Source organism: Medicago truncatula, chromosome 4 (assembly GCF_003473485.1).
Source record: "Medicago truncatula cultivar Jemalong A17 chromosome 4, MtrunA17r5.0-ANR, whole genome shotgun sequence".
In the NCBI taxonomy this organism is placed as follows: Eukaryota; Viridiplantae; Streptophyta; class Magnoliopsida; order Fabales; family Fabaceae; genus Medicago; species Medicago truncatula.
The window spans coordinates 30,060,540-30,082,474 of NC_053045.1; the positions used below are offsets into that span (position 1 = coordinate 30,060,540).

The 21,935-nt window shown below is 34.5% G+C and overlaps 4 protein-coding genes across 6 annotated transcripts; 3 read left to right on the forward strand and 1 right to left on the reverse strand.

The window, feature by feature from the left end:
- On the forward strand, positions 1–1,812 carry LOC120580013 (UDP-glycosyltransferase 79A6-like). The gene has a single exon (XM_039832877.1). The coding sequence runs from the start codon at positions 64–66 to the stop codon at positions 1,441–1,443; it is 1,380 nt and encodes a 459-aa protein (XP_039688811.1). The 5' UTR covers positions 1–63; the 3' UTR covers positions 1,444–1,812.
- Positions 1,813–5,470: 3,658 nt separating this feature from the next.
- LOC120580305 (UDP-glycosyltransferase 79A6) lies at positions 5,471–16,347 on the forward strand. Of its 3 annotated transcripts, none has more exons than XM_039833966.1 (2): positions 5,471–6,118; positions 15,182–16,347. In XM_039833966.1, the coding sequence occupies exons 1-2, from the start codon at positions 5,535–5,537 to the stop codon at positions 15,597–15,599; spliced, it is 1,002 nt and encodes a 333-aa protein (XP_039689900.1). In that variant the 5' UTR covers positions 5,471–5,534; the 3' UTR covers positions 15,600–16,347. The 3 variants fall into 3 exon arrangements, with proteins under 3 accessions (XP_039689900.1, XP_039689901.1, XP_039689899.1); XM_039833967.1 differs by having other exon boundaries at positions 5,471–6,097; positions 15,161–16,347; XM_039833965.1 differs by lacking the exon at positions 5,471–6,118 and having other exon boundaries at positions 14,534–16,347.
- LOC11407171 (UDP-glycosyltransferase 79A6) lies at positions 8,147–9,908 on the forward strand. Its single transcript, XM_024780604.2, has one exon. The coding sequence runs from the start codon at positions 8,218–8,220 to the stop codon at positions 9,595–9,597; it is 1,380 nt and encodes a 459-aa protein (XP_024636372.2). The 5' UTR covers positions 8,147–8,217; the 3' UTR covers positions 9,598–9,908.
- A 1,168-nt stretch (positions 16,348–17,515) lies between the features above and the next one.
- LOC25494424 (uncharacterized) lies at positions 17,516–19,923 on the reverse strand. The gene is made up of 3 exons (XM_013600564.3): positions 19,741–19,923; positions 19,569–19,676; positions 17,516–17,826 (listed from the first exon to the last, which is right to left on the reverse strand). The coding sequence occupies exons 1-3, from the start codon at positions 19,759–19,761 to the stop codon at positions 17,710–17,712; spliced, it is 246 nt and encodes an 81-aa protein (XP_013456018.1). The 5' UTR covers positions 19,762–19,923; the 3' UTR covers positions 17,516–17,709.
- Positions 19,924–21,935: the final 2,012 nt, after the last annotated feature.

A 21,935-nucleotide genomic window follows, 5' to 3' on the forward strand; every position in this document is an offset into this window, starting at 1 on the left:
TGGCCACCATCTTGGTAAGACCATTCTTAGAAACAACACAAAGTGATAATAAATTAGGCAAAGATGAGTGGTGAAAGGATAATCAACAGTGAGATTCATGTAGCTATGTTTCCCTTCCTAGCATTTGGTCACATTAGTCCATTTGTGCAATTATCCAACAAGTTATTCTCTCATGGAATTCACATCTCATTCTTGTCACCTTCAGCTAACATTCCAAAAATCAAATCAACTTTCAATCTCAACCCTTCAATCCATATCATTCCCCTTCACGTCTCAGATAACTTACCAAGTAACACTTCTAATTTGCACTCAGGCATGTTTGGCACACTCATTCAAGCAATAGACTCAATGCAAGATCATGTAAAAACCATTTTGTTTGAACTTAAACCTAATTTTATTTTCTTTGACATTGCAACAAGTTGGATCCCAGAAATAGCTTCTGAACTTGGCATAAAATCTGTTTACTTCTCGGTCTACTCAGCCATTTCAGCTTCTTACTTATGTCCATCTTCAAGACTTGATGATACTAAAGGAAGAGACATCACTTATGAGGACTTTAAAAATCCCCCACTTGGGTATTTTCCAAATTCCAAGCTTTCCCTTCAAACCTTCCAAGCCAAAAATATCTTCATAGCACTCTTCCAAAGATTTAACTTTCATAAAGTCATGCAAAACTTTAGTGAAAGCTCACTAATAGTGTTCAAGAGTTGTAAGGAAATGGAAGGTCCTTATCTAGATTATTTACAAAACCAATTTGAAAAACCGATTCTTTTTTCTGGAGTACTTGTTCCAGAGCCATCAATGGACGTGCTTGAGGAAAAATGGACAAAATGGTTAGATAATTTCCCAACCAAGTCAGTGATATTGTGTTCCTTCGGTAGTGAAACATTTCTAAGTGACGATCAAATCAATGAACTAGCAATTGGGTTAGAACTAACAAATTTACCCTTCATTTTAGTCTTAAATTTTCCATCAAATCTCAATGCTGAATCTGAGTTGGAGAGAGCATTACCAAAAGGGTTCTTAGAAAGAGTGAAGAATAGGGGAATTGTGCATAGTGGTTGGCTGCAACAACAACTTGTATTGAAGCACTCAAGTGTTGGGTGTTATGTGTGTCATGCTGGTTTTAGTTCTGTGATAGAAGCTATAGTTAATGATTGTCAGTTGGTGTTGCTACCTTTCAAGGGTGATCAGTTTTTAAATTCTAAACTCATTGCTGATGATTTGAAGGCTGGGGTAGAGGTGAATAGGAAAGATGAAGATGGATTTTTTGAGAAAGAGGGATTGTTTGAGGCTGTGAAAACTGTTATGGTGGAAGTTGATAAAGAGCCAGGGAAACAGATAAGAGAAAATCATATGAAATGGAGGGAGTTTCTATTGGATAAGAAAATTCAGAACAAATTCATCACAGATCTGATTGCGCGGTTGAAGTCTTTGGCTTAGTGAACGTTGGGAATGATGGTGAATATGGTAGAATCATGTATGTCATTGTGATTTTGATAAAAACTATGCTTTAATGCATTTAACAAAATCAAAATGTCACTATGATTTCGTCAAACCCACTGTGATATTGAACATACACTTTGTCCACTCATTGCCATTGGAAAATAAAGTTTGCTAAAGACTTGATTAGTTTTTAGAGTTTTTATTTTTCCTTTTTAAGTAATTGGATAGGATGTGTTAGATATTATTGTGTCTGAAAATCAGTCCTTTATTGACTGATTGTAATGTATTTATCGTTATAATCTGTGTTCGATTTTGTGGTAGTCGGAATTGATTTTGATTGAGGAATTCATAACATGTTTAATCTTACCTTGTATTTTGCTGCAAAAAAGAATACAAAAAATAAAAAACATCAGAGCCTCACTTTAGATTGTTTTATGACAGCCTACTTGAGACACTGTTACGCACGCACACATATTCGTGTATCAAATTAATAATTTTGACACAGATGAAATTTCAAGGGAATCAGTTGAATCCATGCATTAAGCACATTCACAGGTAGTTTCTGGAGAAGAAACTACTTGTCAGCCTTGCTTGCAATGTTGGCTGATCTACACACGGGGAAAGCGCTAAGGGTTCATCCCCAAGTACACAAGCCCAATTAAGGTTCCAGATCAGAAAGAGGGAGTTACCATAGCGCATGGGTGTAAAAAACTCCTGGTCATTTGCTATCTGTGAATTTGGATTCGATGCAGTCACAGGTTCTAGCAATAACGCAGCCAGCCATACCAGTGGCCATTGGATTGATATTGGACGGTATAGATTTCAAACAGTTGTGTTTTGTTTAAAAACTAAAGAAACTAAGTTTAAAATTGCACTTTTCAATCTCGAGTCTCGACCCAATGTTTATCGATGTGGCTGACATTTAGAATGCAGAAAATCTGCAACTCAAAGGGATCTGAACTCTATTTCTGCTTGTTCAAAAGGAAGAGCTTGTAGATACAATGATAAAATCTTGTGGCACACCGTACACCACCTATAAGTTTACGTATTGTAGAATTTGCCTTTCAATAATTGAATTTCAAAAGAGAAATGTTTCTTTTTCTTTGTTTCCCGTAGGTTCCTTAACCGCAGATAATCCTATTCGAGACAATGTCAGACACTAAATGCAGACACCACTTTTAGTTGGGATTCGACTTTGATTTGCCACGCTGTGGAAGTCTAGTCCCTTCCACTATACCAAACTCTCGTTGGTAAAAGGAAATTGTTTCTAATTGATAGTTATTTGAAACAAAACGTAAGACAATATTGAAGTGCCCTATATTTTATCTATTCTCCTAAGTGGTCAATTTCTACGCAATTTCAAAAATAATGCTTTATTCATAACGTAGCTTTCCCTCTACAACTTGAACCTCGGAACTGCTAAAACTCCAAAGCTAAAGAATCATATATTAGTACAATGCTGACGAGTGAATCATTTATTGGTTTTTATTGACAACAAGTAACAATAGTACTAACATTCAGAGTTCGGTAGAGCTTTAAGGAAGAAAAATCAGGTATTTTGATGCATATATTGAAAGTACATATGAGTGGTGCAGACAACATTACATCTGTAAGCACGGCTGGTGCACACAACCGTTCGACAAACAATTTAGCATGTGAAGTTAATTAAAAATGAAAATTACTGCATGTTCTGATATCACAATCACACAAAAATTCATAACAACATTTCTACCATCCACGAGAGCTGAGAGACTTTATCAAAGGTCCAAATGTCTGATCCACAGTTTTGTTCCATGAATGTGCAAATTCAGAGCGTGATTTCTTCCCAAATATGGGTTCTCTAACCTGGTGAAACATGACAGCGAAAGGTCAGAATCTAAAAGTAACAATTAAACATGAAATTCGTAAGACAGTGGTGAGTGATGATGCTGATAGAATGAATGCCCAGTATTTCAAATGCAAAGTTACTCAAGCCTGTGGACTCCGAAAATATAATATCAATGGAACACATTGACATTCAAAGTTATTGAAAGAAAGGAGTATTAAGTTAGGTGTTGAGCCTATGCAACTTCGGCACTCTTCAAGGTGCATTCGGTGTTTGACATGTTTCAGTGACCAACACAACTCTAACGCATGTGGTTACATTCAATCACTTCTACATTTGCAAATTATAGGTGCCTATGTGTCACATGTTGTGCCCACAGCCCCACACACTCTTCATGTTTGTGTCAGCGTCAGTGCTTCAAAGGTTTGTGGCTTTGTGCTAGTTAGGATAAACTTTTCCATAACACTTCTGCACCTCAAGTTTTAAAACGGTCTCTCATTTGGCTTCTTCATTAACACTTATCAACTTATTTAGATGCTAAATGCTTATTTCTTCTATTATTAGTCAAAGGCTGACTCAATGGCCACATATGGGGAAATGAGTATCAGGAATGCAGTGAATGCAGGTCCGAACCCGCACACCGACTATTAGTGTCTTTATCACCTACCAACTGAGCTGCACGCACAAGACAACTAAATGCTTATTTCAGTTTTAAAACTCCTATAAGTTAGAAACAAATCCATATTTGGCATTCATCTATTTCCAGTATAATTGTATGTTCAGCCACCTATAAAAACAAATTATGCTATTTTTCAATGCATATAACATAAGTGGCAGCTTCATTCAAGAACAAACTCAATTATCTGCCCTTCACCTTACAATTCATTATAATCCAGCCTTAGAAAACTTTAGATCGTGCACAAAGACAAAAGCTTTGTTTGGATAAACAACTTAACTAAATGTTAATAGTATAAAAGTTTACCATACAAGTGCATATGTATAAACTAATCTATAACATGCGACAAAATACAACAACAATCAAAAGCCTTATCCCACTAAGTGGAGTCGGCGACATGGACCAAATGATGAAATAAAGTGGGATCTATCATATATCATATCTCTATCCAACTCATTCATCTCTAGATCTTTCTTGAATAGTTTCTCTTATAGTTTTACGGGTCTTCCTCGACCTCTGGTGATTTCACTACCTCCATCTAATCTATTCTCCTTACTAAAGAATCTACATGTCTTCTTTGTGCATGTCCAAACTACCTAAGCCGAGTTTCCACCATCTTTTCTAAAATAAAGTCAAATAGGCGGGGCATGTAGTTATATAAAGATAAACGAGTCAATTCAAAGATATGAGTTGAAAAATATAGTTCAAGTTCAACTCATGTTAATGAACTTGATTTTAACTTATTTGAATCATTAATCCAATTCAACAAATTAATTGTCAAACAGAATATTAAACTCAATTCAAATTGGTTCGGCTCATTGTCCATCTTAGATGAAATCCTTCTTTATTTCAACTTCGAAAAATTACAATTTTAGCCTAAGATCTTCACGCACAGCAGCATCTTCACTCTATCTCTTCTCCTCTTTCTTGCAGCCACATAAAAATAAATGTGATTCACGTGGTAGCTTGCAAACCCACGGTAGATTCTTTATTCGATATTAACAAATACACATTGCTCTAATGCATCACATCAACAACAGCCAAGTAGGCCATTCATGAATGTTGTATCTACATCTACCAACATCGGTGAGGTGTGAGGGGTCAAAACAAATACGTACAAATAAAAATCAATCAGTGAGGGGTCAAAACAAATAGGTACAAATAAAAATCAATAAAAAAACAAATATTAATGTTTACGCTAAATTACACAAGGTCCTTTTAGGTTATTTTTTATTTTTTTTACAAGGTCCTTTAAGTTATTTAATCGTAATAAATTGATCATTTAAGTTTTTTTCGTACCACTTAAATCTTTTGTGTTAGTTAATTGTAAGAAGTCGATCCTTAAGTTTTTTCCGTATCAATTAAGCATTTAAGTTATTTAACCATAACAATTTAAAGTATTTTAGATCTTAAAAATGTAAGTTATTTAAGATCTAAAAACTACAATTAAATAACTTAAAATATAAGCGTTACGAAGAATACTTAACCAACAACGGTGCATTTTTATGTTTATAAGAGAACCGTTGGCCACCATCTTGGTAAGACCATTCTTAGAAACAACACAAAGTGATAATAAATTAGGCAAAGATGAGTGGTGAAAGGATAATCAACAGTGAGATTCATGTAGCTATGTTTCCCTTCCTAGCATTTGGTCACATTAGTCCATTTGTGCAATTATCCAACAAGTTATTCTCTCATGGAATTCACATCTCATTCTTGTCACCTTCAGCTAACATTCCAAAAATCAAATCAACTTTCAATCTCAACCCTTCAATCCATATCATTCCCCTTCACGTCTCAGATAACTTACCAAGTAACACTTCTAATTTGCACTCAGGCATGTTTGGCACACTCATTCAAGCAATAGACTCAATGCAAGATCATGTAAAAACCATTTTGTTTGAACTTAAACCTAATTTTATTTTCTTTGACATTGCAACAAGTTGGATCCCAGAAATAGCTTCTGAACTTGGCATAAAATCTGTTTACTTCTCGGTCTACTCAGCCATTTCAGCTTCTTACTTATGTCCATCTTCAAGACTTGATGATACTAAAGGAAGAGACATCACTTATGAGGACTTTAAAAATCCCCCACTTGGGTATTTTCCAAATTCCAAGCTTTCCCTTCAAACCTTCCAAGCCAAAAATATCTTCATAGCACTCTTCCAAAGATTTAACTTATTTTTTATACAAGAGGCTGTTTCCAGGACTTGAACCCGGTCACATGACAACAACTTTACCAGTTGCGCCAAGGTTACCCCTCAAACACTTAACAAGCATCAGCTTCAACTTTTTCACTAAATACCTGTAACTTTTCAAATAACAAGAAGATGAAGAACTTACAAATTTAGAACTATGCATAAGGTGATGAAACAATTGAAAATTTTCAAATCGAATGAACACAATAGATGAAAAAAAAATCAGGGACTGTCACAACCAGCCTTATGATCCCCTATTCACCTAAGAAAAATCTTAAAATAAATTCAATCAAAACCAATTCCAGAAGCATTGGTATAGCTAAGCAAAAATCAATGACCACAAATCAATTTAGTACTAGAAACTCTAACCAAGCAAATATCTAAACCATTTTTAAAAGTAATATAGTTGCTATTTGATGACACTGGCTTCAAATGTCATTTATGCAATGTAAATAAGATAATCATAAAAGCTTAAAAATAAAAATAAATAGCTCATAAAAGTCAAATTAGCATCAAACATGATATCTCAAAACAAAACAAAAAAACAGCTTGCTGTGTTATGGCTTTGTGGCTTCAAAACTGATGCAACGAATAAACAAGGGACCGATGAAACTGTCCAATAAATTGGTCAAGCCATAGTCACTGAACTCATTTCATGCCGAATGGAATATATATCGAAATGCAATATATACATTTGGTCCACTGTTACATCTTAAACACTACTATTTGTTTAATATGTATATATGATGCTCCCCTTCATGAGAGAACTTTGTAAATGATCTATGAATGACAAGTTCATAAGAAATTGTAGTATGTGATCGTTTAAAGTTTTTATGAAGCTTGTTGTTTGTGTTGGGAATGGGAGACTTTATACTATCGCATTGAACTTGTTTAAATCAAGTGTACTTGTCATGCCAAATGTGTCCCAAATCTAATAACATCATACATTTTTTTGTTTCTTGTGTTAACAAGATCTTAGCTTGCTGAAAAGTAGCTGAATTATGTGAATCTTATTTGCACATATGAAATAAGCACATACTGTTTGTGAAGATCTTAGGACCGACAATAAATCGAGTCAACTCGACCATAGTTCGAGACGCGGTTTGAAAATTAATCCGTTTATCTGATGAATTCTTAGCTTGTGTTGAGATGCTAGACAAATTTTGAGCTTTATGGTATCCAAACGAGTGACTTGGGATAAACACTTTATCGTAATCGACCTTTTGTTGTAGCCATTTACAACTAGTCTCTCCTTGTATCCTTCAAATTTTCCTTTGATGTTCTTCTTTGTCTTGTACATCCACTTGCCATTGGCTTGAACTTCTTTGTCTATCAAATTTCTCCGTCTCTTCTTTCGCGCAGCGTCTTCAAAATTTCGAAATTTTTACAGTACTCTCTCTCAACATTTCCTAGATATTACATATGTTCATATTACTTTTCTAAGTAAAAATTTGTAGCTTTATATTTAAAATTCAATGGAAAGTATTAAAAATAGATGGCTCAAGCATCCTTACTCTATCTCTTCTCCACTTTCTTTGTCTAGCAGTTGCAGCCACATAAAAATAAATGTGATTCACGTGGTAGCTTGCAAACACACGGTAGGTTCCTTGTTCGATATTAACAAAATACACAATGCATCACATTTATGAATATATGCAGATCTATATCTACCAACATAAGTGAGGGGCCAAAACAAATACATACAAATAAAAATAAAAAGAAAAGAGAAGAGAGTTTATATAAGAGCTATAAAATTTTAATGAAAGATCATATATTTTATTTTTACATAATAAAATGGCGTTAAAAATATAACTCAAGTTAGTTTTATATTATATTTTGTTCTAATTTTATCGTTTTCTAGATAAAGGAAATAAAGGCTTTGAGAGTGACAGAACTCAGAAGCAAGTCCATTAATGTGTAGACCCACATTGTTTAAATGCAATCATATATTTCTATATCTACTATTACTATTGTAAAAAAGGTAATTTTTATGTTTATAACAGCATCCTTGGCCACCATTCTTGTTAGACCATTCTTAGAAACAACACAAACTCATAATAAATTAGGCAAAGATGAGTAGTGAAAGGATAATCAACAGTGAGATTCATGTAGTTATGTTTCCCTTCCTTGCATTCGGTCACATTAGTCCGTTTGTGCAACTATCCAACAAGTTATTCTCTCATGGAATTCACATTTCATTCTTGTCACCTTCATCTAATATTCCAAAAATCAAATCAACTTTCAATCTCAACCCTGCAATCCAAATCATTCCCCTTCACTTCTCGGATAACTTACCAAGTAACACTGCCGAATTGCACCCTGACATGGTTGGCGCATTCTTTGAGACACTAGACTTAATGCAAGATCAAGTAAAAACCATTTTATTGAAGCTTAAACCACATTTTGTTTTCTTTGACTTTGCACAAAATTGGCTCCCAAAAATAGCTTCTGAACTTGGCATAAAATCTGTTCACTTTTCTGTCTATTCTGCCATTTGTCATTCTTACATTTCTCGAATTTCAAAAGGAAGAGACGTCACTTATGAGGACTTTAAAAATCCTCCAGTTGGGATTATTCATAATTCCAAACGTACCCTTCAAACCTTCCAAGCCAGAATAAACTTCATGATGCTCTACACAAAATCTGGTGACAGTCCTACGGTTTCTGATAGATTCATACAGAGCCTTAGTGAATGCTCACTAATATTGTTCAAGAGTTGCAAGGAAATAGAAGGTTCTTATCTAGATTATTTACAAAACCAATTTGAAAAAGCGATCGTTTTTTCTGGTGTACTTGTTCCAGAGCCATCAATGGACGTGCTTGAGGACAAATGGACAAAATGGTTAGATAACTTCCCAACCAAGTCAGTGATATTGTGTTCCTTTGGTAGTGAAACATTTCTAAGTGATGATCAAATCAATGAACTAGCAATTGGGTTGGAACTAACAAATTTACCCTTCATTTTTGTCTTAAATTTTCCATCAAATCTCAATGCTGAATCTGAGTTAGAAAGAGCATTACCGAAAGGGTTCTTAGAAAGAGTGAAGAATACAGGAATTGTGCATAGTGGTTGGTTCCAACAGCAACTTGTTTTGAAGCACTCAAGTGTTGGGTGTTATGTGTGTCATGCTGGTTTAAGTTCTGTGATAGAAGCTATAGTTAATGATTGTCAGTTAGTGTTGTTACCTTTAAAGGGTGACCAGTTTTACAATTCTATGCTCATTGCTGATGATTTGAAAGCAGGGATAGAGGTGAAAAGGAATGATGAAGATGGATTTTTTGAGAAAGAGGGAATATTGGAGGCTGTGAAAGGGGTTATGGTGGAAGTTGATAAAGAGCCGGGGAAACAGATAAGAGAAAATCATATGAAATGGAGGGAATTTCTATTGGATAAGGAAATTCAGAACAAATTCATCACAGATTTGGTTGCCCAGTTGAAGTCTTTGGTTTAGTAATGACGGTGAATTTGGTAGAATCATGTATGTCATTGTGATTTTGATAAAAACTACGCTCTTTTAACAAAATCAAAATGTCATTATGATTTTGCCAAACTCGCTGTGATACTAAACATACACTTTATCCACTCCCCGCCCTTGGAAAATAAAGTATGCTGAAGACTTGATTAGCTTTTACTAGTTTTTATTTTTCCCTTTTAAGTAATTGGATGTGTTAGATATTATCGTGTTTGAAAATCAGTCCGTCATTGACTGATTATAATGTCTGTTTGTTTTTATGGCAGTTGGAATTGATTTTGATTGAGGAATTCATAACATGTTGTTTAATTTTACCTTGTATTTTGCTGCGAAAGAAAATACAGAATGTAAAAATCATCAGAGCCTCACTTTAGATTGTTTTTTGACTGCCTACTTGAGACACTGTGTTACGCACACACACATATTCGTGTATCAAATTATTAATTTTGACACGGATGGAATTTCAAGGGAATTAGTTGAATCCATGCATTGAGCACATTTACGAGCTTGCTTAGCATGGATTTCAGAGGTATCTATCTCTGGAGAAGAAACTACTTGTCAGCCTTGCTTGCATGTTGGCTGATTTACATATGGTGAAAGGTAAGGCTTCATTCCAAAGTACACAAGAAGGAGCAAGCCCTATTAAGGTTCCAGATAGTTATAGCATTAACGTAGCCAGTAACATCAGTGGCTATTGGATCGATATTGGACGGTGTAGATTTCAAACGGTTGTGATATTGTTTAAAAACTAAGTTTAATACTGCACTTTTCAACCTCCGACCCAATGTTTATCGATGTGGCGGACATTGTGAATGCAGAAAACTTGCAACTCAAAGGGATCTGAATTCTCTATCTGCCTGTCCAAAAGGAAGAACTTGTATATACAACGATAAAATCTTGCGGTACACAGTACACCACCTATAAAGTTGGCATATTAATGTATACACCTTTCGATAATTGAATTTCAAAAGAGAAATGTGTATTTTTCTTTGTTTCTCATAGGTTCCTTAACCGGAGATAATCCTATTCGAGACAATGTCAAACATTAAATGTGGACATCACTTTTAGAATGATTCAACTTTGATTCATCACGCTATGGAAGTCTTCTTGTTCCTATATTTGAACCAAAACATAAGACAGTATTGAAGTGCCTTATATTTTATCCATTCTCCAAAGTGGTCAATTTCTATGCAAATTCTAAACTAATGCTTTATTCATAACGTAGCTTTTCCCTCTACAACGAGAACCTCAGAACTGCTAAAACTCCAAAGCTAAAGAATCATCATGTATTAGTATAATGCTGACAACATGTAACAATAGTAATTTCTAACATTTAGGGATCAGTTGAGTTCTAAGGAAGGAAAATCAGGTATTTTTGATGCATATATAACTAAGCATCCAAGACAGACAGACACATATATAGCAGCAACTGTGTCTGTGTGATTAACATTACTAGAAAATAAAATTACTATTAATTCAATGTGAGTACAAATTTCATATTGGAATAATAGAATTCCTTCACAAATGCCTTCTTCAGTTCGAAATTTGTAAGAAAGAGAAAAACTATCCTTCTCACTATAATCCTTTTCCAACACCCAGCTCCCTACTCCATGAATTCAGCGCATTAGGGCCAGCCGTGCCGCGCAATCTGATCCTTGAAAAAACAGATGTTGTTGATTTTATGTTGTGCTGCCGGGGGAAATGTCCATGCGCCCAGGGAAAACCCAGTCTGAAAAAAGTCTATTTAAGAGCCTCTCTTCATCCAAAATCATTCACTCAGAAGAGGACGCTTCAGAGAATAAAGGGGAGTAACTCAGATGAGCGTTCTTCAACCTCCTTTCTTTTGTTCTTAATGTTTTTCATAATTCAACTTTGAATGGAATATTCCAAATGTTAAGGGGACGTTTGTTTCAAGTTTACAAAATATAATCCTTGGAATAATTTTCCTACAAGATGGAAATTTTATTTCCGGGTTTTCCGAAAAATGTGTTTGGTCAGTATCTAAAGTATTCTTAGGAATGACTAATAAAATGATATTTATGGATAGTAATTAATGATTTTATTCCCACCTTTATTGGAACTGTATTCCTCGCAATTTTCTTAGGAATAAAACAACATTCCTAGGAAACTTCTATTCTCCGGAATAAAATTTTAAAAATTTGAAACAAACATAGGAATATATTTTTCCTACTATCATATTTCCAGAAATCCCCATCGTCATATTAGCTTTAGGTCGAATAGCGGGATCTAAATGATAACAAGTGCAACTATAATTCAATGAGACTTAGGGAGTTACTTAGCTAAGTGTCGTAAACATAAACCTCTGATAATAATTGGTATTAGGAACTTAATTAACACATTGTGAAGAAAGAGCGGATTTAAAGAATCCTAACCGCCATCGTCATATTGTTTAACCGTTAATTTAATTTAATTGTTCAACAAACTACTCTTGCAAATCCCCCCATTTACTGTTTTTATTCATAAATTTAGTCAATTGTCAAAGTAGAAAACAACAATTTATATGGACACATAACTTACTACTTTATTGTTTGGAATAGTTTGGAGCACTTGCCGAATTTGTCACAAAGTTTTAGTGTCGTTTCAAGAGATTGTTGATCTTTTAAAAAAAAGGCAATTCACTTTACTTATTTTTTTCTTGTTTGTTTTTATTTATTTTTGATTCACATATTCTAAAAATTCTAAAAAAAGTTTTAATTTTATTTTATTCTTGTCATTTATTTTCGTGTCAAATAATTAAGAAAATAAAAAATATTTACTTGTTACTTTAATTTTTGTTTCTATTTTTGCTTTATTTTTATTATAATTAAAAATAAAAAAATATTTAATAGATGTCTCTTTTATCTATCTATTGTGTGCAGTGTTGTTGAAAAGTAGTTAGTTTGTTTTATGTGAAGTGCAAATTCAGGTACCTCATTATTTGACTTTGAAATGGAACGAACTGTCAAGACTATGATTGGAGGTTAGGAGATCGAAGGAGTTTAATTTGTCTATAATTGGTAAATAGTTTTGGAGGAGGGAGATAGTGTATAGTGTTAGCAACTCGTTATGGTGAGGAGGGGTGGGTTTATTATAGATAGGGAGTATGTTCAGTCTGGTGGCAAAACTTAAATTTGATTCAAGAGGGAGTAGGTTTGGGGGTGGGAAGCTAGTTAGTTGATGACATATGGATCTTCCACTCTATTTTGGAGGAATCTTTGGATGGAAGGAGAGTCGTTTGATGTATTTAGAAGGTTGTATGAGTTATCTGAGAACAAATTGGCAATAGTGGCAGAAATGTTTTGGTTAGGTTGGGGTGTAGGTGGGGCTTGAAAATGGAGAAGGAGGAGGTTTGTTGGCTCTGGAGGAAGAACAGATAAGGGAGTCTAAGGATTTGTTATCTAGAATGGTTTGGAGGATAGGTGGGTTTGCCAAATACATCTGTCAAACTCCTTCACTGTAAGTAATGCTTATCAATTATTGGCAACAAGAAATTACAATAATTTACCACTTACTACTAACATTCTTAGGTTTAAAGAGGTTCCTCTAAAAGTTCAACTTTTCGCTTGCCGTTTGCTTCTCAACCATATTCCGACTAAAGATAATTTGTATAGGCAAGGGGTGCTTGAAGATAATGATCAAATATGCATGGGAGGTTGTAGAGTAAATGAAGATGTGGATCACTTATTTATCAAATGTGTATTTTTTAGGGAAATTTGGTCATTTGTTACAAATCGGTTAAGTTTTGTAACAGTAATTTCATGTGCTATTACAGGTCATCTTGCCAAATCTTTTTGTGACACTTCTTATATTGGAAGTACTTGTTTGGTTAATACATTTCATTTTTTTTTAAATGTAAATAGGCGGGGCATGTAGTTATATAAAGATAAACGAGTCAATTCAAAGATATGAGTTGAAAAATATAGTTCAAGTTCAACTCATGTTAATGAACTTGATTTTAACTTATTTGAATCATTAATCCAATTCAACAAATTAATTGTCAAACAGAATATTAAACTCAATTCAAATTGGTTCGGCTCATTGTCCGTCTTAGATGAAATCCTTCTTTATTTCAACTTCGAAAAATTACAATTTTAGTTCAAGTTCAACTCATGTTAATGAACTTGATTTTAACTTATTTGAATCATTAATCCAATTCAACAAATTAATTGTCAAACAGAATATTAAACTCAATTCAAATTGGTTCGGCTCATTGTCCATCTTAGATGAAATCCTTCTTTATTTCAACTTCGAAAAATTACAATTTTAGCCTAAGATCTTCACGCACAGCAGCATCTTCACTCTATCTCTTCTCCTCTTTCTTGCAGCCACATAAAAATAAATGTGATTCACGTGGTAGCTTGCAAACCCACGGTAGATTCTTTATTCGATATTAACAAATACACATTGCTCTAATGCATCACATCAACAACAGCCAAGTAGGCCATTCATGAATGTTGTATCTACATCTACCAACATCGGTGAGGTGTGAGGGGTCAAAACAAATACGTACAAATAAAAATCAATCAGTGAGGGGTCAAAACAAATAGGTACAAATAAAAATCAATAAAAAAACAAATATTAATGTTTACGCTAAATTACACAAGGTCCTTTTAGGTTATTTTTTATTTTTTTTACAAGGTCCTTTAAGTTATTTAATCGTAATAAATTGATCATTTAAGTTTTTTTCGTACCACTTAAATCTTTTGTGTTAGTTAATTGTAAGAAGTCGATCCTTAAGTTTTTTCCGTATCAATTAAGCATTTAAGTTATTTAACCATAACAATTTAAAGTATTTTAGATCTTAAAAATGTAAGTTATTTAAGATCTAAAAACTACAATTAAATAACTTAAAATATAAGCGTTACGAAGAATACTTAACCAACAACGGTGCATTTTTATGTTTATAAGAGAACCGTTGGCCACCATCTTGGTAAGACCATTCTTAGAAACAACACAAAGTGATAATAAATTAGGCAAAGATGAGTGGTGAAAGGATAATCAACAGTGAGATTCATGTAGCTATGTTTCCCTTCCTAGCATTTGGTCACATTAGTCCATTTGTGCAATTATCCAACAAGTTATTCTCTCATGGAATTCACATCTCATTCTTGTCACCTTCAGCTAACATTCCAAAAATCAAATCAACTTTCAATCTCAACCCTTCAATCCATATCATTCCCCTTCACGTCTCAGATAACTTACCAAGTAACACTTCTAATTTGCACTCAGGCATGTTTGGCACACTCATTCAAGCAATAGACTCAATGCAAGATCATGTAAAAACCATTTTGTTTGAACTTAAACCTAATTTTATTTTCTTTGACATTGCAACAAGTTGGATCCCAGAAATAGCTTCTGAACTTGGCATAAAATCTGTTTACTTCTCGGTCTACTCAGCCATTTCAGCTTCTTACTTATGTCCATCTTCAAGACTTGATGATACTAAAGGAAGAGACATCACTTATGAGGACTTTAAAAATCCCCCACTTGGGTATTTTCCAAATTCCAAGCTTTCCCTTCAAACCTTCCAAGCCAAAAATATCTTCATAGCACTCTTCCAAAGATTTAACTTTCATAAAGTCATGCAAAACTTTAGTGAAAGCTCACTAATAGTGTTCAAAAGTTGTAAGGAAATGGAAGGTCCTTATCTAGATTATTTACAAAACCAATTTGAAAAACCGATTCTTTTTTCTGGAGTACTTGTTCCAGAGCCATCAATGGACGTGCTTGAGGAAAAATGGACAAAATGGTTAGATAATTTCCCAACCAAGTCAGTGATATTGTGTTCCTTCGGTAGTGAAACATTTCTAAGTGACGATCAAATCAATGAACTAGCAATTGGGTTAGAACTAACAAATTTACCCTTCATTTTAGTCTTAAATTTTCCATCAAATCTCAATGCTGAATCTGAGTTGGAGAGAGCATTACCAAAAGGGTTCTTAGAAAGAGTGAAGAATAGGGGAATTGTGCATAGTGGTTAGCTGCAACAACAACTTGTATTGAAGCACTCAAGTGTTGGGTGTTATGTGTGTCATGCTGGTTTTAGTTCTGTGATAGAAGCTATAGTTAATGATTGTCAGTTGGTGTTGCTACCTTTCAAGGGTGATCAGTTTTTAAATTCTAAACTCATTGCTGATGATTTGAAGGCTGGGGTAGAGGTGAATAGGAAAGATGAAGATGGATTTTTTGAGAAAGAGGGATTGTTTGAGGCTGTGAAAACTGTTATGGTGGAAGTTGATAAAGAGCCAGGGAAACAGATAAGAGAAAATCATATGAAATGGAGGGAGTTTCTATTGGATAAGAAAATTCAGAACAAATTCATCACAGATCTGATTGCGCGGTTGAAGTCTTTGGCTTAGTGAACGTTGGGAATGATGGTGAATATGGTAGAATCATGTATGTCATTGTGATTTTGACAAAAACTATGCTTTAATGCATTTAACAAAATCAAAATGTCACTATGATTTCGTCAAACCCACTGTGATACTAAACAAACACTTTGTCCACTCATTGCCATTGGAAAATAAAGTTTGCTAAAGACTTGATTAGCTTTAAGAGTTTTTATTTTTTCCTTTTTAAGTAATTGGATAGGATGTGTTAGATATTATTGTGTCTGAAAATCAGTCCTTTATTGACTGATTGTAATGTATTTATCGTTATAATCTGTGTTCGATTTTGTGGTAGTCGGAATTGATTTTGATTGAGGAATTCATAACATGTTTAATCTTACCTTGTATTTTGCTGCAAAAAAGAATACAAAAAATAAAAAACATCAGAGCCTCACTTTAGATTGTTTTATGACAGCCTACTTGAGACACTGTTACGCACGCACACATATTCGTGTATCAAATTAATAATTTTGACACAGATGAAATTTCAAGGGAATCAGTTGAATCCATGCATTAAGCACATTCACAGGTAGTTTCTGGAGAAGAAACTACTTGTCAGCCTTGCTTGCAATGTTGGCTGATCTACACACGGGGAAAGCGCTAAGGGTTCATCCCCAAGTACACAAGCCCAATTAAGGTTCCAGATCAGAAAGAGGGAGTTACCATAGCGCATGGGTGTAAAAAACTCCTGGTCATTTGCTATCTGTGAATTTGGATTCGATGCAGTCACAGGTTCTAGCAATAACGCAGCCAGCCATACCAGTGGCCATTGGATTGATATTGGACGGTATAGATTTCAAACAGTTGTGTTTTGTTTAAAAACTAAAGAAACTAAGTTTAAAATTGCACTTTTCAATCTCGAGTCTCGACCCAATGTTTATCGATGTGGCTGACATTTAGAATGCAGAAAATCTGCAACTCAAAGGGATCTGAACTCTATTTCTGCTTGTTCAAAAGGAAGAGCTTGTAGATACAATGATAAAATCTTGTGGCACACCGTACACCACCTATAAGTTTACGTATTGTAGAATTTGCCTTTCAATAATTGAATTTCAAAAGAGAAATGTTTCTTTTTCTTTGTTTCCCGTAGGTTCCTTAACCGCAGATAATCCTATTCGAGACAATGTCAGACACTAAATGCAGACACCACTTTTAGTTGGGATTCGACTTTGATTTGCCACGCTGTGGAAGTCTAGTCCCTTCCACTATACCAAACTCTCGTTGGTAAAAGGAAATTGTTTCTAATTGATAGTTATTTGAAACAAAACGTAAGACAATATTGAAGTGCCCTATATTTTATCTATTCTCCTAAGTGGTCAATTTCTACGCAATTTCAAAAATAATGCTTTATTCATAACGTAGCTTTCCCTCTACAACTTGAACCTCGGAACTGCTAAAACTCCAAAGCTAAAGAATCATATATTAGTACAATGCTGACGAGTGAATCATTTATTGGTTTTTATTGACAACAAGTAACAATAGTACTAACATTCAGAGTTCGGTAGAGCTTTAAGGAAGAAAAATCAGGTATTTTGATGCATATATTGAAAGTACATATGAGTGGTGCAGACAACATTACATCTGTAAGCACGGCTGGTGCACACAACCGTTCGACAAACAATTTAGCATGTGAAGTTAATTAAAAATGAAAATTACTGCATGTTCTGATATCACAATCACACAAAAATTCATAACAACATTTCTACCATCCACGAGAGCTGAGAGACTTTATCAAAGGTCCAAATGTCTGATCCACAGTTTTGTTCCATGAATGTGCAAATTCAGAGCGTGATTTCTTCCCAAATATGGGTTCTCTAACCTGGTGAAACATGACAGCGAAAGGTCAGAATCTAAAAGTAACAATTAAACATGAAATTCGTAAGACAGTGGTGAGTGATGATGCTGATAGAATGAATGCCCAGTATTTCAAATGCAAAGTTACTCAAGCCTGTGGACTCCGAAAATATAATATCAATGGAACACATTGACATTCAAAGTTATTGAAAGAAAGGAGTATTAAGTTAGGTGTTGAGCCTATGCAACTTCGGCACTCTTCAAGGTGCATTCGGTGTTTGACATGTTTCAGTGACCAACACAACTCTAACGCATGTGGTTACATTCAATCACTTCTACATTTGCAAATTATAGGTGCCTATGTGTCACATGTTGTGCCCACAGCCCCACACACTCTTCATGTTTGTGTCAGCGTCAGTGCTTCAAAGGTTTGTGGCTTTGTGCTAGTTAGGATAAACTTTTCCATAACACTTCTGCACCTCAAGTTTTAAAACGGTCTCTCATTTGGCTTCTTCATTAACACTTATCAACTTATTTAGATGCTAAATGCTTATTTCTTCTATTATTAGTCAAAGGCTGACTCAATGGCCACATATGGGGAAATGAGTATCAGGAATGCAGTGAATGCAGGTCCGAACCCGCACACCGACTATTAGTGTCTTTATCACCTACCAACTGAGCTGCACGCACAAGACAACTAAATGCTTATTTCAGTTTTAAAACTCCTATAAGTTAGAAACAAATCCATATTTGGCATTCATCTATTTCCAGTATAATTGTATGTTCAGCCACCTATAAAAACAAATTATGCTATTTTTCAATGCATATAACATAAGTGGCAGCTTCATTCAAGAACAAACTCAATTATCTGCCCTTCACCTTACAATTCATTATAATCCAGCCTTAGAAAACTTTAGATCGTGCACAAAGACAAAAGCTTTGTTTGGATAAACAACTTAACTAAATGTTAATAGTATAAAAGTTTACCATACAAGTGCATATGTATAAACTAATCTATAACATGCGACAAAATACAACAACAATCAAAAGCCTTATCCCACTAAGTGGAGTCGGCGACATGGACCAAATGATGAAATAAAGTGGGATCTATCATATATCATATCTCTATCCAACTCATTCATCTCTAGATCTTTCTTGAATAGTTTCTCTTATAGTTTTACGGGTCTTCCTCGACCTCTGGTGATTTCACTACCCTCCATCTAATCTATTCTCCTTACTAAAGAATCTACATGTCTTCTCTATGCATGTCCAAACTACCTAAGCCGAGTTTCCACCATCTTTTCTAAAATAAAGTCAAATTATTTTCATTTAAGCTAAATCTGTTTTCATAAATCCATAAATCCTAGCTCAACTGGAAAAATGCAGAATTTGTTAGGTTGGGGATATCCGTAGTGTCGTGGGCTCATACCCGAAATCTTCCATTTGTGTATGTGTTTCATGTGGTATTTGTCACTTTATCTACAAACCAATAAAATTTGTTTTAATAAACTACAGTTGAGAACTTATGAAAATAAGCTGAAAACAAAACAGCTTATCAACATGTCACAAGAACTTGTACTAGTAGATACAAGCTCAAATCAAATAAGAGAATCCAAACACGAACAACTTAATTTCCCTCTCACACTCAAAATCATTCCCAATCAACGTATTACCAAATACCAAAACAACAAATTCTTCTATTTTTCAAAAATAATATAGAAAAAAACAACATTAGAAAGCCAGAAAAAAAAAAAAAAAAGGTTGAACCTGAGAGTGAGATTGAGAATCGGAAATAGAACCATAGATGTATCTACGTTGATCCCAAACAACGGCACTCGTCAATATCACACCCAATGAAGCTCCCAATAACCGCTCCTGAAACCATTTCAACAAATCAAAATTCACAAATCACTGAAAGAGAATCGTAAATTGAAATTACCTGTGTGAGAATGCTAATCATCGTTTCGTGTTGATTTTTTCGGAACAATGAATGTTCCCTATTTGCTTCTGGAAAACGCTTCGCTCTTCCACGACGTCGTATCTCACAAAGGCGCTTCTACAGACTTGGGCTATTGTTGGACTCCGATCCTAGAATTACCCTCTTGACCCTAGAAAATATTACTCCATTTCTTTTCCACTCTATTATCATTTCACGCGCCTATTTTTCTCCGAAAATATTATTTATTCAAATTATATAAAATAAAATAAAAAATATTATGGATTGTTTTTGTTTGAAATGATTTTGAGTCTTTATACATTTAACAAAACTTTGTTATATATGATTATATCAAAGAAAGTGAATTTATACTAACTAACATACACATATATAATTATATCAAAAAAAAACATTATAAATATTTATATAAAAAAATAATTGTGATATACATTTCAACTAATCTGCCATAAGATCTATGATAGAATCATTAAGTCAAAGGTTTTTTCATCTTTAATCTCAAATGTATCTCCAACCTTCTTATCATCAGCAACCTATTCTTGAGGCTCAATGTTTTCAACAATGAATAAATCATCATATCTTATTATCTCATTATCCACCGCCCAACTTAGTTCATTATAAATCATCCTATGGAAATATCTAGCATTTGATGACTTTGAGTCATCTCGTTGGTGTTGTCCCCGTAGCATGGAAGTGGCAGCAATTGGACAATCATCTTTTAAATATATTATCATAAAATGGTTGTCATTCACATGTGCTAGACACATCATTCGGATTTCCATGTGAAGGTGTGTAACACCCCGTTACCCAAAAGTAATTAAATATAAAATATACATCAGAGTAATTCACCAAACGGGCATGCTACACTACATTTCAAAATTTCTTAAATAGCATATGAAACTATTTAATTAAACATCAATCATAACTTCAATAATCATGCAGCGGAATATTTGCATTCTAAATAACAACAACAACAACAACGGTTAAATTCTCCAAAACAATATCTTGGCATAAAGCCTTAACAACATAGTTCATCCATTATAGGGCCACAACATCAAGTTCCAAAATAAGATACATAGGAAAGAAAACAATAATAAGAATATTTCTCATCCCACGTATCAGAGCCCTAGACACGACACTTGAGCCACCACCGACTACTCAGGATCACCTGCAAGTTACCCATAGGAAGGGCAACATTTTCAAGCAGAAGGGGTGAGATTCACAACAATAAAATATAGATATTAAAATCATCAATTGAATCTAACACCCTATGACATCAAATCATCTTGCAATTATAATTATATAATTTACAAAGCAACAACTACATCACCATCAATCAATCCATCATAACATATGTATAAATATGTAACCATCAAACAACATCATCATCATCAATATAACAACCACAATCAACAATAAAGATTCATGCATGACATGACGACACCACTAAGACTCCTCAAATATGCAATTATGCATGTGGTACCAAACAGGACCGAAGCCCTCACCGCTTTTGAATGGTTAAAGCATTCATCAGGACCGAAGCCCTCACCGCTGTGAACAACTAGTGCTCCAGGACATGAGGCATCTCCGCTGTTTATGCATATGCAATGGACCTACTCGTGTATATCTACATACAACTAGACCATGCATACATCCTTCATATGACTCCACTTATACAACATGTATGATTCAATAATTATAGCATACATTACAGCCATCAGCAACAACATCAACCAATGATCCAGCAATCCAGAATAATGCATAATTAAATATAACTATGTTCAAAACAACAACATCCATCATCACCATTCATACAATTAAAATCAGCACTCAAAAATTGGGTAGCTCGCCTCGCGAGCACATCTGCTCGCTATGGTGAGTTCACAAAATAGGTTACTCGCCATGGCGAGTTCAAGGCGAACTCGAGGCGAGTGAAAAATAGGTGCTCTCGGGAGTTTTGACATTTTCTCACTCAAACCTCAATTCTAAGCTCTCAATTCATCTTTTTAATCTAAAACTTGCTCGAGTCATCTTTAAAATCATTTAGGTACATTAAACTATCCCCAAAACATCTTATAACAACAATTTGAAAATCAAGTTTTGAACTGGGTTGCTCACCATGGCAAGTTGGTCTGCTCGCGAGGCGAGCTATGAAGTTGCTCACTCGCGTGGCGAGCACA

What these genes read in the sequence shown, in the direction of transcription:
- LOC120580013 (XM_039832877.1), top strand. Translation starts at nt 64, where the DNA reads ATGAGTGGTGAAAGGATAATCAACAGTGAGATTCATGTAGCTATGTTT.
- LOC25494424 (XM_013600564.3), bottom strand. Translation starts at nt 19,761, where the DNA reads ATGATTAGCATTCTCACACAG. An exon ending in TGATTAGCATTCTCACACAG is followed by an intron (nt 19,677 to 19,740) that starts GTAATTTCAATT and finishes AAATGGTTTCAG; the next exon opens with GAGCGGTTATTGGGAGCTTC. An exon ending in ATTCTCAATCTCACTCTCAG is followed by an intron (nt 17,827 to 19,568) that starts GTTCAACCTTTT and finishes ATGTTTCACCAG; the next exon opens with GTTAGAGAACCCATATTTGG.
- LOC120580305 (XM_039833966.1), top strand. Translation starts at nt 5,535, where the DNA reads ATGAGTGGTGAAAGGATAATCAACAGTGAGATTCATGTAGCTATGTTT. An exon ending in TTCATAGCACTCTTCCAAAG is followed by an intron (nt 6,119 to 15,181) that starts ATTTAACTTATT and finishes ACTCTTCCAAAG; the next exon opens with ATTTAACTTTCATAAAGTCA.
- LOC11407171 (XM_024780604.2), top strand. Translation starts at nt 8,218, where the DNA reads ATGAGTAGTGAAAGGATAATCAACAGTGAGATTCATGTAGTTATGTTT.